This window comes from Hoplias malabaricus, chromosome 2, assembly GCF_029633855.1.
Source record: "Hoplias malabaricus isolate fHopMal1 chromosome 2, fHopMal1.hap1, whole genome shotgun sequence".
Taxonomy (NCBI): Eukaryota; Metazoa; Chordata; class Actinopteri; order Characiformes; family Erythrinidae; genus Hoplias; species Hoplias malabaricus.
This window is the reverse complement of record NC_089801.1, coordinates 14,215,782-14,229,778: the sequence shown is the minus strand read 5'-3', so window position 1 is coordinate 14,229,778 and position 13,997 is coordinate 14,215,782. Positions and strand designations below refer to the sequence as shown.

Genomic DNA, 13,997 nt, shown 5'->3' with positions numbered 1-13,997 from the left:
AGCCCAAACATCTTAGATAAAGCCACATCACTTCTGATGCAGCAGTTCCAGTGCACAATGCTGGGGAGCTTAATTCCCCTCCATCTCACATTAAGCACTGTTACCTCATTCAGCTCACATGGCATATATACAGCTTCTCCAGAGCTTCCAATTGTATCTGAAATGCTTTTTTATGGAGACAAGCTGTGAGTGCACCATTATATCTATGTCCACAATGAGTGCACCTGTCCACTGATTATGAGGGGGTGTCTTCAAACTTTTAAACAGCTTAGAAGTAAGCACAGGCCTCATTGCTTGGCGGGATTATAACTTTATGACAAAAATGTATAATTGGCTTAGTATCATGTAATTTTTATAATTTGTTCTGATAGTTGTTTTTTTAATTATATGAAAACACATGTCAGTGAAAATACTGTATGTGAATAAAGTATAATAAAGAAATGGGTTGTCATTATTTTGATATGCCGTTTATTCTCACAACAGATTACATTTAATATGGTGTACAAATTAGTGTAGAGCAGAAGCCAACGTTTCCACAAGAATGTAAGTGTGTTTTGTGTATGTGACCAGAAATACAGGTCTCTACCTAATCTGAAGAAAGCCACTGCCCTGCTATAAAGAGGACAGCACTCCTATCTTTCTGCACAGGCCTCTGCTGATCTCTGTACTTGCATGCTCCAAGTGCACCTTACCAAATATCAACCTACAGATTACAATAGAGAATGGAAAATGGCTTGTTAATAACACTGAAATGTTCCAGAGAACTGTAAAGACCTGTAATCTCAAAACAAGAAAAAAAAATAGAGAAAAAAAAAAAAAACAGATTATGAAAAGTAAAATGAAGTGCTTTGTGTATAAAAATAAACTACCACACTAACATTCTCCTCTTGACACTGTGCTGGAATTGAGGGTGTGAACAATCTAGGTTTGTTGCACAATTTAATCAGAATATCAGGACTGGCAGAACATTTTATGAACATCAGCACTGCACAGATACTGATCACTATGTTTAGACTGGACTGAATTTCAAACCAATATTTTATAGTGTAATTATGGTTTAATTAAGTTCATCTGGTTTACTGCTTTGTCTGACAGCATTAGCCTTAATGTTTCCTGCAATACATATTCTAGTAGACTTGTGTAGCAAAAATAAATTAAATTGGCATTGGTTGGTAATTTTCACATTAGTGTTTTTTCAAATTTAAAAACCAGGTCACTTAGAAATCCACGTGAAATTTGCAACACACCCTCAATTCAGATAATGCGGGGATGGAAATTTAAATAATAAAAAAATGTGTATATATATATATATATATATATATATAAAACATATAAATAATCAAGATGTGAGAAACATCTTTATGGCAGTCCTTCTTCAGATAACATCTACTAAAATGCACTTTCCTAAACTGCTAACATTTGTCTGCATACAATGGCTAGGATATTGGTATCAGATTAGTGTATTTACCCTATAAATTTTATGGCAACAATGGCAGCTTCTGTAAGTGAACATCAAACTTCACATGATCAACCAGGGCAACTGTACAAGGATTTTGGACTTTAAGGTTGTCTTTTTTGTTCTCCAGAAATATGGCATGATTTGTTTCATGTGAGCAACGGTGAAGAGAATGTCTGAGCATAGAACAGATTACAATGAAACCAATATATACCGATATAAAATAGAATAAATAAAATAAAAAATATCTTTTCTGTTCAGTACATATTTTTCTTCTTTTTCTTCTGAAATTGTCCTGGGACATGCAAGGCAATGTGTCTTTTTCAGCTTTCTCCCATAATTGTCCTCGGAGCTAAAAGAATGCATAGATTAGACACTTATTGTTCATATCCCCATCTCTTACATCTAATGTCCCTCAAAAACCATAAAATAGATTCTTCTGTCTTTCCCTCTTTTTTTTCTTCTCTTTGCTTCTGTTGTCTGTTGGTTTTATCTACAGCACATACAATGGATTTTATACATTTAACATGTTCACAAGACCGTGCCAAGGCAAAATAATATCGGAAATGAAAACTATGACAAAATCAAACCATCTCAAAATTGGAAAAAATTAAAAAGGTAGCTTATAACGTGAGACGTGTTTGCAAAAATGTTTTACAGATACTGTACCCACACACATACTAGTGACTGCTTTGATCCCCACTGTGAGAGAACAATGATATTAGGACTGCAGTTGGCATGGCAGGAAGAACTACTAAACCCCATGGTGCAGCGGGTTCACATACGTGTCTATGTTCAGTGAGAAGCAAATGGATATGAGACTGTGATGGGTACAAAGGCGTAGAGCTGAAACAGTATGTTTCCGTTGTTTTTAGCACTGTTCAATATGTCCGATCACATGAAAGCACTGCTTATTTGAGAAGTTCCTTAAGGTCCAGCGCGTTTCCTTCCGAATGTGATCTCACTGATATCTCCCCTTCATCTGCCCCCGAACAACTGGATGAGTTAAATGGAGGGTGCATTATATTTAAGCTCAATTCCATCTCTATGCAAATAAACTGTCCAGCGCAAGAAGCGTTCTTCTCAACCTCAATTTAGCATCGATAGGAGCCTTGCTTGATTGTGAAGGCAACTTTCCTGTTGAAACACATTCACAGATCCTTAGGGCTGGATTTGTCACAGCAGGAGGGGCGTTTCCGTTTCAAGTCAGGGGGGGCATATGTTCCGTATTTCATGCCATAGTTCCAACTCAGCAGTGCTGATGTGAATCCAACGAACTGGGGCTGTAAAAAAAAAAAAAAAAAAAAAAGGATATATATACCCCCCCTGCCCCTTTATTACCCCCCCCAGCCTCTTTATTACTCTAGTCTTTTTGGGTGAAAATTTTGATCTGTATTTACACATTTAACACTCAGCATTGTGGTGTCATAGGTTCTGTCACTTGTTTGTACGCATTTGTCCGTCCACTCATCCGCTCCTATTTTGGAAGTGAAAAACTCCCAGGTAGAAGAGAAAAAAATATTTTCTTTTTCTGTTTCTGACAGCAGCATGTAAAAATATTTACTTAGTGTCTTTTAAAATACTTGTACTGTACTTGTTGACATTGCATTTACTTTCTCAAATACTGACAGGGTTCTCAAAATAATGTTTCTTTTTTTGATGTAGCCTCTTGCAAATATGATGTATTATTAGTGCTGTTGATCAATAATAAAAAAAAGATTCACTGCACAATTTTCTGAAATTAATTGTGATTAATCACACTGTCCCTTCTTAAGACTTAATGCTTTAATAATAGATGTTTAAATGTAAATTAAAATAATCAGTTTAAAATCAACAAAAAGGAAATTTATTTATATATGTTCTAGTATTTTTGGGAGGAAGTGAAATGTAGTGTGATATGCATGACATCATGGCTTGAGGAAACTTTATTGTAATATGCGTAGTTTTAAGTAATTTTGGAATTAGATTCTTTTCATTTACTGAATAAAACTTTCAGGAAGCACTTTAGCATTCAAGCTTTTTAATTGAGAAAAAATAACACTACAGCACAGCTCATGACTCATAAAAACAAGAGCTGTGTGTGTGTTATATTTAACATATATTTCAGCATAAAGCTGAAGCTGTGAAGCTGTATTGCATCGCTGCATAAAACTAATAAAGCTAATATGTCACTAGAATCCATAATAAGTGTGAATTACGAGAGGCAAAATTTTGGCCAAATTTGGTCGAACAATTAGTGTTTAAAAAAAAAAAGTATGTGTTAAATTCCAGATTGCGTTAATGCATTAATTTTGACAGCACTACGTATTACGCAAGTCATCATTTTAATAAACTATATGTTCCTACTTATTTGAGCAGGCAAGTCGTTATTTTGAGATACCTAGTCAGTTTTGACTACATGATGTCAGAAACTGAAAAGGAGAAATAGAACAAGAGATTTTTTTTATACCTGGAGCTGACAGGCTTACATACCTCTGACCATCCTTTCACCAATGACGATGAAGGCAGTGACACAGAAATGAGAAAAAAATTAAATAAAATAAACATACATGCTTTGTGTAGGAGTTCAGAAGTCATCTAAAGATGCTTTAGAAGCTCTGATGAAGCAGCAACAATCTACACATATACGGTAAGCATGTACATACACACACACATTCATGCACCTACTTCAGTCAGCTGGGATTGTACAGAGGAAACTCAAGTGAGGTTGAGCAGTCGTATCTGGAGTATCCAACACATACACGCTCCCACACACCTCAATCTTAGTGAAATCTATGATCCTGACAGGCCCCAGAATTCAGTTTTTGTAGATGGACAGAGCCTATTTTGTATCACAACAAAGAGGTGTGGCTAACCATGCAGATTAAAGTCACGACTGACAGTGGTGGCAGAGGTGGATCCACAACAAGTTAGATATGATGAAGCACAAATGGTGCACATGTAAGGTCTGTTAATTGGACAGGGATTAAGCCTAGTCCTGGATTACATAGCATTCTTAATTACAGAAGCATCTTAACTGTGAAATCTTGTCTATTTAAGCATCATGACAAGATCCAATTTTAAACAATAGGTATTGCAGAAAACTTCCCATTTATAATCTTGTTCAAACTCCTTATAAGAGTATCACAGACTCATCCCAATTAGACAAAATGTCTTTCATTTATAAATCCTTCCATTTTAACTTTCAATTTAAACTATCAACTTCAACCTAAGTTATGCTTTTATGCAAATTGGACACTGCACTACTTACAAAGTCTCAGCTTTTCGGTTGTAAAGGGGGGTCTGGGGTAGAAAGGCTATTAATCAGCTAGTTTTTATAAGGAATCAGGATAGCATAGCTTGTATACTGGCTAAAATCCTGGAAAATGTAAAATGAGTCTAATAAGTGCCAATAACAGGTTAAACAGCAGAGGGGATTACAGGCACCATACTCTATTAAATTTTCCATTTCAGTGCATATTTTGGCATTTTCCCTCATGGTATATGTCTAGCTAATAAACATTTCTGAAATACTTTGATTGCATCTAAGGCTTGCATGTATGTATCCTTGTGTATGTTTTTTTAATGAATATTGATCTTGGTTAGGATTTCCTAACTTTTTTATTTATTTTTAAAAGTCTTTGAATCGGTAGCTTCTGTAGTATGGCCCCAGGACTAGATTTAATTTATGCATGTATGGCATGTATAGAGCTATGTGTTTTGAGTCTTTGCTTGGCATCAACACATTTCCATTCAGATTCAGATGATTTCATTCATTCTTGGTTATTTCTTCCTCTTCAGCCCAGATGCAGAGCACATATGCAGGCTTTCAGGCATGCTGGATGAATGTGTATGTGAGTGTGGGCAAGAATGTCTCTGTGTGTGTATAAATGTGTGTGTAATTATTGAGGCAGCTCAGTGACTGGCCTCTTCTGCTTGAGCGAGTCGATGAGGGACAGAACGCCACGTTTGACACTGGTGGAGACACGACGAGTCACAGAGTCTGAAGGTGGCACCTGTGAGCAAGCCTTCTGAGATGGCGGGCGAGCGACCAAACACTTCTGATATCTCAACTGCAATAGAGGAAAACAGAAATAGAAATAGTGAGAGGGGGATATTTATTTTACTGAATCACTGTTAAGAAATAATTTTAAGGAAAGTGAAATCTAATTTACACAATTTCCCTGATGGCTGTTTGAATAAAACTTCATATCACTGAAATGGTAACATTTCAGGAGACAGAAAATATGTCCTTAACTTTCAGTATAGGTTCCCAAATCATTTTGATCACATTTGCCTTGGTCTATTCTTAATGAAATTTCCACAGAATGCAAATAAGGGAAATGGGGGTTAAAAAAAATAGATTACGTAACAGAAATAAAGAAACATGGCTTTGTTTTGACAGTATATTTCCAGTATACATTTGTCCAATTATGTAAAAATAAAGAAGCAAACTCTAGCCATTTCCTACCTTCTCCAAAGACATATTACCAACCCAAACCTACATATCTCAAACTTGTCTTGAACTGTAAGTCTTTAATTCTCTGACTTAATTTGTGTAACATATCAAACAGGATCACACAAAACTCATGATTTCTTTTACATATCCTTTTATATTAAGATTTTTAGCTTTAGTGTTGGAGTCTGTGTTAGGTACAGCTGTGAAGATACAAGAGCTATAAGCAGGTTTAGATTAAGCATCCATATACTGACCATGCATGCAGCCTGTACAGCCTCCGACACACTGCCAGCGTTGGGCTCACACCAAAACACATGACACTCAAAATGCTGGTTGCCTGTGTCCATGATGAAGGCAAATGAATGAATATCTCTGCCCACACCCATAAATGACAGGAAACGAACACGGCACTCCACAAGAACCTCCTCTTCCTCCTAATACATGAAATGATGTCAGTGTTTACAGCATCATTTAAAAGAGACTTGAACATAATTAGGCTCATGATATCAATGAATGTGTTTATCTGCACACCAATAATATGATCATTTCAGTATTTATCTGTTTACTTAAATGGTCATGCAGACCAGGGGTTTCCAACTTTTTGACATGCCCACCTTATAGTCTATTTTAAACCTGAGGCCCTAAACCTATACAATATAACAGAGCATGTGGTTATGCTGCAGGTTGGAGCACCAGTGGAAGGAGTGAATGGCATACATGTCAATTATTTTTTCAACTGCAGCCATTCAGATAGTAGATTTTCATTTTTCAATCAAACTCTACTAAGCAAATCAGCAACAGGATTTTTCTTCCATTTTCAATTCTTAGATTAGCTTAAATATATCCATAAATCTGTGCATATGCGGAAACAGAACTAGACAGACCCTGACCACTAAACATTTAATTTAACACTAAAACTATGAAACAGACATAAATGACCCAATTAAGTGCTTAGAACCTGGTTTGATGGAGCATTGGATTATTTTCTGAAGTTTTCTGATTATTGTGTACATGTAAGCACACTCATTTTCTTCGGAAAAATGACTGAACTGAACAACATTAAATGAAGGCCAAATTACACAAACTGATTATGAGAGAGATATTGCGCAGCTTGACATTTAAATAAAAATTGCTATTGCCTTCTCCTTGATGACTGTGACAGTTGCATCAGCTACATTCAGCATCACCGGAGTCCAGTCGTCTCGGGCTGATGATAACATCAGGCTGTCCACTGCACTGTTGAGAATGTCCATGCCTGAGAAAACAGGCCACATGTGAGTGGTTGAGTGAGTGTGAGAGTGAGGGAGTTTGTATTTGAATACAAAGAGTATAAGATTGTGTATGAAACTTACCTATGGGTCTGTCTACTGGCATCATGCCAACATACAACACCTGAAACCTCTGTACCAGTTCAGTCTTTGGTGTAGGGAACTCTGCTGAATAAGACAGAAGACATCCCATTAATTAATACACACACACACACAAATGCATAATACTGGAGGCACTGCAGAAAACATATTTAAATGGCTGTAATCAGAACAGGAATAGCACTACTTTTAGAACGTAGTAGTTGTACAACTGCAACTGTAGTTTATCAGGTATGTCTTGTGTTGATATGAATTCCTGAAGGAGTGAGTTAGTCTGTGAATGAGTTAAAAGCCAGTGCCATGAAGTGCTTTACATCTAAAACGCTTCTTGGTGTGTTACCTTGCAGAGGGACGTCAAGTCCTGTGTGGCTTCTGTCCTGCAGAGATCCACCAGCCATTGCTTTGGCATTCTTACGCTCTGCCATGATCTAACACACAACACTGAAATGATTACACACTAGACAACCCCATACTGGATCCAAATTGTTAAGTTAATGGACAGCATTTGCACACCATTATACACCTGTGTGATTAATTTCAAATTGAACTGAAAATACAATTTAGTTTACATCAAAACAATTGTAGCAGTCATTAGCAGTAAACCTGACAGACATGAATTTCATTTACATATGCTTATGCTTACTCTAATAAAAAATGGGGGGAAAAAACAGCACGCACATACTCTGTGGTGACTGACTAATGGTGAAAGCTAAAAACAAAAGTGCAAGCTTCTCCCTGACCCTCCCTCTATTCACAAGAGGGCAACATCAATTATAGATGTCTTTAAACAAAAGCTTTCCATTTGAGGCTGCAATGCATTCCCAAAGGCCCTTTATGTGTTGATTTGGGAAAAAAACACTGCAGAATTTAATGGAATCCTTTGCTTTTCTGAGACTGCTGTCCAAATCTGTATAGAGTATTGATTTAGGGGAAAAACTAGACAAAATAAATTGATTGCTAATTTGGGCAATACGGCCATACAATACCAGAGGGGTCTATATAACATTATTGTATGTCACTCTGCATAAAAGCATCTGCCAAATGCATGAACGTAAAATGTAAATGAGTTCAGAGCATGTATGTTTGTGTCTCACCCGAGAGCAGATCTCATGCAGACTGGTTGCGATGGCTTTGGCAGGTGTATCGCAGCGGAAAACATGACATTTTAATATCCGAGTGTCCTTATCACGAGCTACATATGCAAAGTCCCTATAAAATAAAAGAAACAGTAGCAATGATTATGAATTTGGTTGCATATGCATATGTGGGGGGAGTTGTGTGACACTTTGTGGATTCATATCTGCAGTCTTCAGTTATGAAAAAAATAAAAAAATATTATTTTTTTTAACAACACCAAAGACAAGATACACCACATACACAATAAACAATCGGATGGTATAACAATAATACTGAATTAAAATTATATAGACATATATATTCTATGCAGCCTTTCACAAACTAAAAAGAAAGAGAAAGATGAAGAAAGAGGGAAGTGATAGCAGCAGAGGAAACATGTTACCTCTCTCTGGTTCCAGGATAGCAGTGGAGAGTGAGGAAAAGATGAATGAGATTTCAGGAGAAGAGCATTTCAATTTTCTATCTCTTACCCCCCTCCCACATACACACACATTGTAAAACAATATTTTCAATAACTTTATAACATACAAGTGATGTGCAGCAAATTACAATTTGCAAAATATATAAAAGTAATTAAAACAGCAGCCACAGACACCACTTAGGAGGCAAACTTGTCATATCATTATAATTAACAGAATATTATTCCTGTTTGACATTTCTTTTTTTTTAAATGACCATTCTCAAGTATATTCATTTGAGGTCTTTACCTATAATCCCTAAGCAAAGGATCACACTGAAAAATCAGAATGTGTGTGCATTTATTGGTCAAATTTAGTTTCTCATCAGCTGGCTAACATTTGACAAATTTCTTGAAATTATTATAAATGAATACATTCGAGAAATATCTCATGTCTTTTGCAATGTGTCAATTGCAGGATAGGATTTTCATCCCAAAAACATCCCAAAAGAAGTCCTGTACAAATCTCCTTTGTCAGGCACAAAACTGACACTGATGGATTTATGAAAGCGCAGCGTATGCCTTTGTGAACAGAAGCTCAGTAACAAGAAACATCATAAAAGGGCTGATAACAGACCCCTAAGGAAGCCCTAAAAATTATGCAAATAGCTTTGGCCTGAGTGTGTAAGAGGGGACAATGAAGAGACAGTGGTTTATTTGCATGCATACTACATTCTTTAAAGCTAAACATCTCTGTTATAATCACTTACAATAGACATGAACATTCTGCTGTGAACTATTTGTTAATTTGTACAGGCGTGCACATGCACCAAACACACATCCCATTGCAGCGCATAACAATTCAGAAAGCATAACTTCTAAATACATCTATCAATCTCTGTCTTTTTTCTTGCTCAGCTCTTGCTGAGACATCTGTCCCTGAGAAATCTCGCGCACACACACACACACACACACACACACACACACACACACACACACACACACACACACACACCCCAAATCACTAAAACTAGCTTTTGGACAGTTACAGAGAAAAATCTGATCATGTACTTGTTCAGTTTGTTCACTAGGTCTTCTCTGTTCAATCCTGTATAATAAGAAGGTTAAAAAATTCTCAATTGACTAAAAGGCTAATATATAATCTCTGTTGAAACTAAACCTTCTACCTACACTTGTATTATTTAAATGTAATCTGTACAATGTAAACAGATCAACAGAAATTGTCCAACAATACCTTGTTTAAAAAAATGAACTCCCAATATACAAAAAGCAATTGAGACAAAATGGAGGGAGACGGAAAAGGGGAGTGGGGTAGGAATGGGGAAATTAGAGGAATTAGAAAGGCAGGGAGAGCAAAAGAATGATAGCACTGTGTCTCACTACTGATCATACAAACTGAGGAAGAGAGAGAAAGACGGATATATATGGTGAGAGAGAGAGAGAGAGAGAGAGAGAGAGAAAATAATACTCACATCTAAGCTTTTATGTGGCCACTGTTTTAAATTCATTGTAATCTGCGCTCTCTGCCTCTTCCACTCTGCTTCAAATGTGCCTCACCTTGCTGCACTCCTCCTCTATTTCTCTTTTGCTGTCTTTACCTCGTTCTCTATCTAATGTCCAATCCTAGCTTCCCATATCCCCTCCCCTTGCTGCTCCAACTCGTCGCTAGGGTAACCTGAAAAAGGTTTTTTTTTTTTTTTTGGAAGAGACATTATAGATGGGCTTTGATGGATTATAGAAGGATTTGGTGGCATCTCTCTCTCTCTCTCTCTCACACACACACACACACACACACACACACACACACACACACACACACACACACACACACACACACACACACACCACAGAGCCCAGACTAATCCAAAATCCGAAACCCAGTTGTGGTCATTTCAGGAAATATTCTTAACAAAATGAGGGCCCACTGCTGGTCTAACAGCAGAATTGCAGGTAACCACTGAAGAGAAAAGTGAGATTCAGCATCAGGGGTGATGAAGTGTAGCATGCCACCACATCTGTATCAAACCCATATCCTGGGATCAAAGCAGTAAAAATGACTCCTACTCCTATTCCAGTGTCACACAGATCGATACGCAGCTCTGGAGAGGAACTCACACATGCACCAAAGAGCCACAGACGCACTCCCGGTATTACTGGATTAAATTTTCATCAGACCACTCCAGTTCTTCCGTCATCAATCTTTTATGCATGTCCTCCTTTCACTGAGGGTGAATCCAGGGCTCTACACTCATCAGACTGACCTTTATCAGAGAACGGATACTTGTATGGATTAATAGCCTCAGCTCAAATCAAATTCTTCAACACATTGTGTCTGTGTGTATGTGAAAACACAGAAGCTTTATTCATTCAGGAATCAGTAGTGGGTTAATTGTTACTGCATCATTAGGCTTCACTATTTTAATGTTATGCAAATTAGCCTCCAAAAGGAGTCTTAAGGGACATTTCCCAGATTGCCTTGTGACTATGTTCAAGCACCCAACCAACCCACAAATGGATTTTCACGCCTATCTTTTTTTTTTGAATGACAGATGGATCAAAAGAAATGCGATTTCTTTTGCGACAAGTGATTTAGAATTTAATATCTTAAAATTTACTTTCCTTCTCCAGTTTTTTGAGAGGCATATTTTACAGAGTAAAATGAATGTAATATGAATTAGTGCAATCACAATTATATTTATAATCACAATACTTTGGCCATAATGTTGTAAAACAAGCCTATCTGAGCTGTGTTGAAATTATACTATTTATCTAGGGATGCATTAAAATAGGTATTATGATGAATAAACACACACAGACACACATTATATATATCGTCACTGTCCAATATAAAACATGCATCTCCCATGTAAATTTACAAGAGAAGGGAAAAAAAACTTTCAATGGAAGTCAATGGAAAAAGATTTTCCAGGTAAATTTGGAGCAAAAAAAAAAAAAAAGCAAAAAATGCCTTTGAGAGACAATATATTTACCATCTTATAAGAAAGAAGTGATAGCACTTGTATCTGTTATTCACACAGAACAAGTGCTGTCAGCAGTAGGCCTGGTGTCTTTTACCTGCCGTTGTCTCGACCAACGCCCCACACACGGATGCTTGCGATTGGCTGAGAGTGAAGAACACTGCGGTCCATTGGGTCGACTAAGTTCAGCATGTTATTCTCCAGAATCAAATACATATCCTTTCCCTGCACATGCGCGCACACACACACACACACACACACACACACACACAAACAATAAAAGATGTTGGCAATAATGACAAGGTCTCAGGACAAGCACTGGAATGTCTCTGTATTTAAATCTCTGTGTAATGAACACTGAATAGTTGAATCATGAGTAGTTTAAAAAGCTCATGAAAACTACTTTTTAAAAAATTCTCTCTACTTCTCTTTTGCACACTCTCATCTGACTTCTTTCCCTGCTTACTTACTCTATACAGCTGTTGTCACATATGAACTTTGGACATTTTGTGGAGTTACCCTTTTCACACATACAGTGTACAGCCAGAGATTTTCCGTGTAAGAGGCTTTCTCAGAGCTGGAAACATCTGGTGTGGTTCAGGCATGAGGAAGTGCCTGTGCAACACAGCATGAATTCACTGAATTCTCCAGAACTTTCTCAGACATTACCTGGGCTCTGTACCAGGGGGCTGGCAGGATAAAGTTCGGGTAATGTTACTGACATTTGCGTTTGCACATACATAGTGCATGTGTGAAAGGGGCTTACGGCACCACTATAAAACCAGGCCTATAGTTTATAGTTTTCACACATGCTATTTCTGACCTTCAGGAAGCCGTTTTCAGTTTTTTGAAGCAGATTTGGCAACTATTTCAAGCTTTTGTGACAGTCTTCTCTCTTGGGACTATCCTCTGCTTTGTTAAGTTAGGCTCTGGGTTTATTTCCTTTTGCACAGATATGGTTAGGTTCTACAGTCCTTGTCTGGTTGTTGAATTTGTGCTTACATTTTGTTTTTCAAAATTGATTTCACTTTTTTTTATTGGCTTCCACTGCACCTCACAAAAATATCTGCTTCTGGGGCACACTGGACACTAATCCACTGACATGGAAGAAATGGAATATGAATGACTACTATGGCTGGGACATCACCTCTCCCCAGATGCCAACTGTGTCTCTGATGTCATTCTTGCAGTAGGAGAGCTGGCGAATGCAGTTATTAACTGCCACACTGCTTTTCCCTGGAGCCAAGTCATCTTCGGCCATCTCCACCCAGCCCAGAGATCGTACAGCAAAACACTGCAATACACAAACACACACACTTTTAAGGTTAGTATAAACACACTCCCATTATTTGTTTCAAGGATTTCAACTTTGGAAACTCACAGATTAACCAGACTATAAACTTTGATTTAGCACTTAAGCAAAGAAAATATTGCTGAACAAATGGACCTGTTGGCAAGAAAACCTGCGCAATTTGAAAACTCCATTTGCTCTCTGCATTGTGTTGGAATTATTATTGATAACATGCCAATATAAACAGTCAAGAACTGCTTGAGAAAGCATAAGCCCACTGAAAGATGGAATGCTGGGAGGGATCCGGAGCAACCGGAGGAAACCCACACGGACATGAAGTGAACACACTAAACTCCTCACAGACAGTCACCCGAACAGGGGCCCGAACTAACAACCCCAGGTCCCTGAAGCTTAGTGACTCATTTGCACATGATATTTCACATTAAATATTACAAACAACTAACTTCTGTTAATCACAATGTCTGAATTGAGAAAGCTGTGAGACATCTGCTTCATATAATAATATGTTTCTGGAACAAAAACATTGTCTGATTAGCACCTTTTGCTCACTTTCAGCCCAGCCCTCTAACCCTCTCTCTCCACTGCAGTCCCAGACACAGGCTCATCTATCTTTCATCCTTTCTTCCCTTCTGACACAATGTGAGATTAAACCTCTTCAGGCCTGATTCACAGTCTGGGAGTGTGTGGGTGTGTGCGTGGGTGTATTTGTGTGTTTCCTTGTGTGTGTGTGTGTGTGTGTGTAGGGGGGGGGTGAGAGGGAAGGGAGGAGAGAAAAAGCATGATTAATAATAGGTAGAAAGTTGTCATCTTCCTTTGGATTTGATACTAACTGAATGAGACTGAACGTCAGGGCTGACACACACACACACACAGAGAGAGAGAGAGAGAGAG

The 13,997-nt window shown here is 37.7% G+C and overlaps 1 protein-coding gene across 6 annotated transcripts in view; it reads right to left on the bottom strand.

Moving 5' to 3' along the window:
* Positions 1-457: 457 nt before the first annotated feature.
* Positions 458-13,997, bottom strand: part of apbb2b (amyloid beta (A4) precursor protein-binding, family B, member 2b) — a 56,642-nt gene continuing 43,102 nt past the window's right edge. For 5 of the 6 annotated variants that reach the window (XM_066657203.1, XM_066657238.1, XM_066657212.1 and 2 more), the window contains 8 exons: positions 12,942-13,088; positions 11,892-12,019; positions 8,356-8,470; positions 7,602-7,689; positions 7,247-7,330; positions 7,034-7,149; positions 6,149-6,328; positions 458-5,508 (listed from right to left, as the gene is read on the bottom strand). In XM_066657203.1, the coding sequence (XP_066513300.1) occupies positions 5,338-5,508; positions 6,149-6,328; positions 7,034-7,149; positions 7,247-7,330; positions 7,602-7,689; positions 8,356-8,470; positions 11,892-12,019; positions 12,942-13,088 (1,029 nt within the window). In that variant the 3' untranslated portion in view covers positions 458-5,337. The remainder of the gene's footprint in view (positions 5,509-6,148; positions 6,329-7,033; positions 7,150-7,246; positions 7,331-7,601; positions 7,690-8,355; positions 8,471-11,891; positions 12,020-12,941; positions 13,089-13,997) is intronic. The other variant, XM_066657230.1, reaches the window with a different exon arrangement.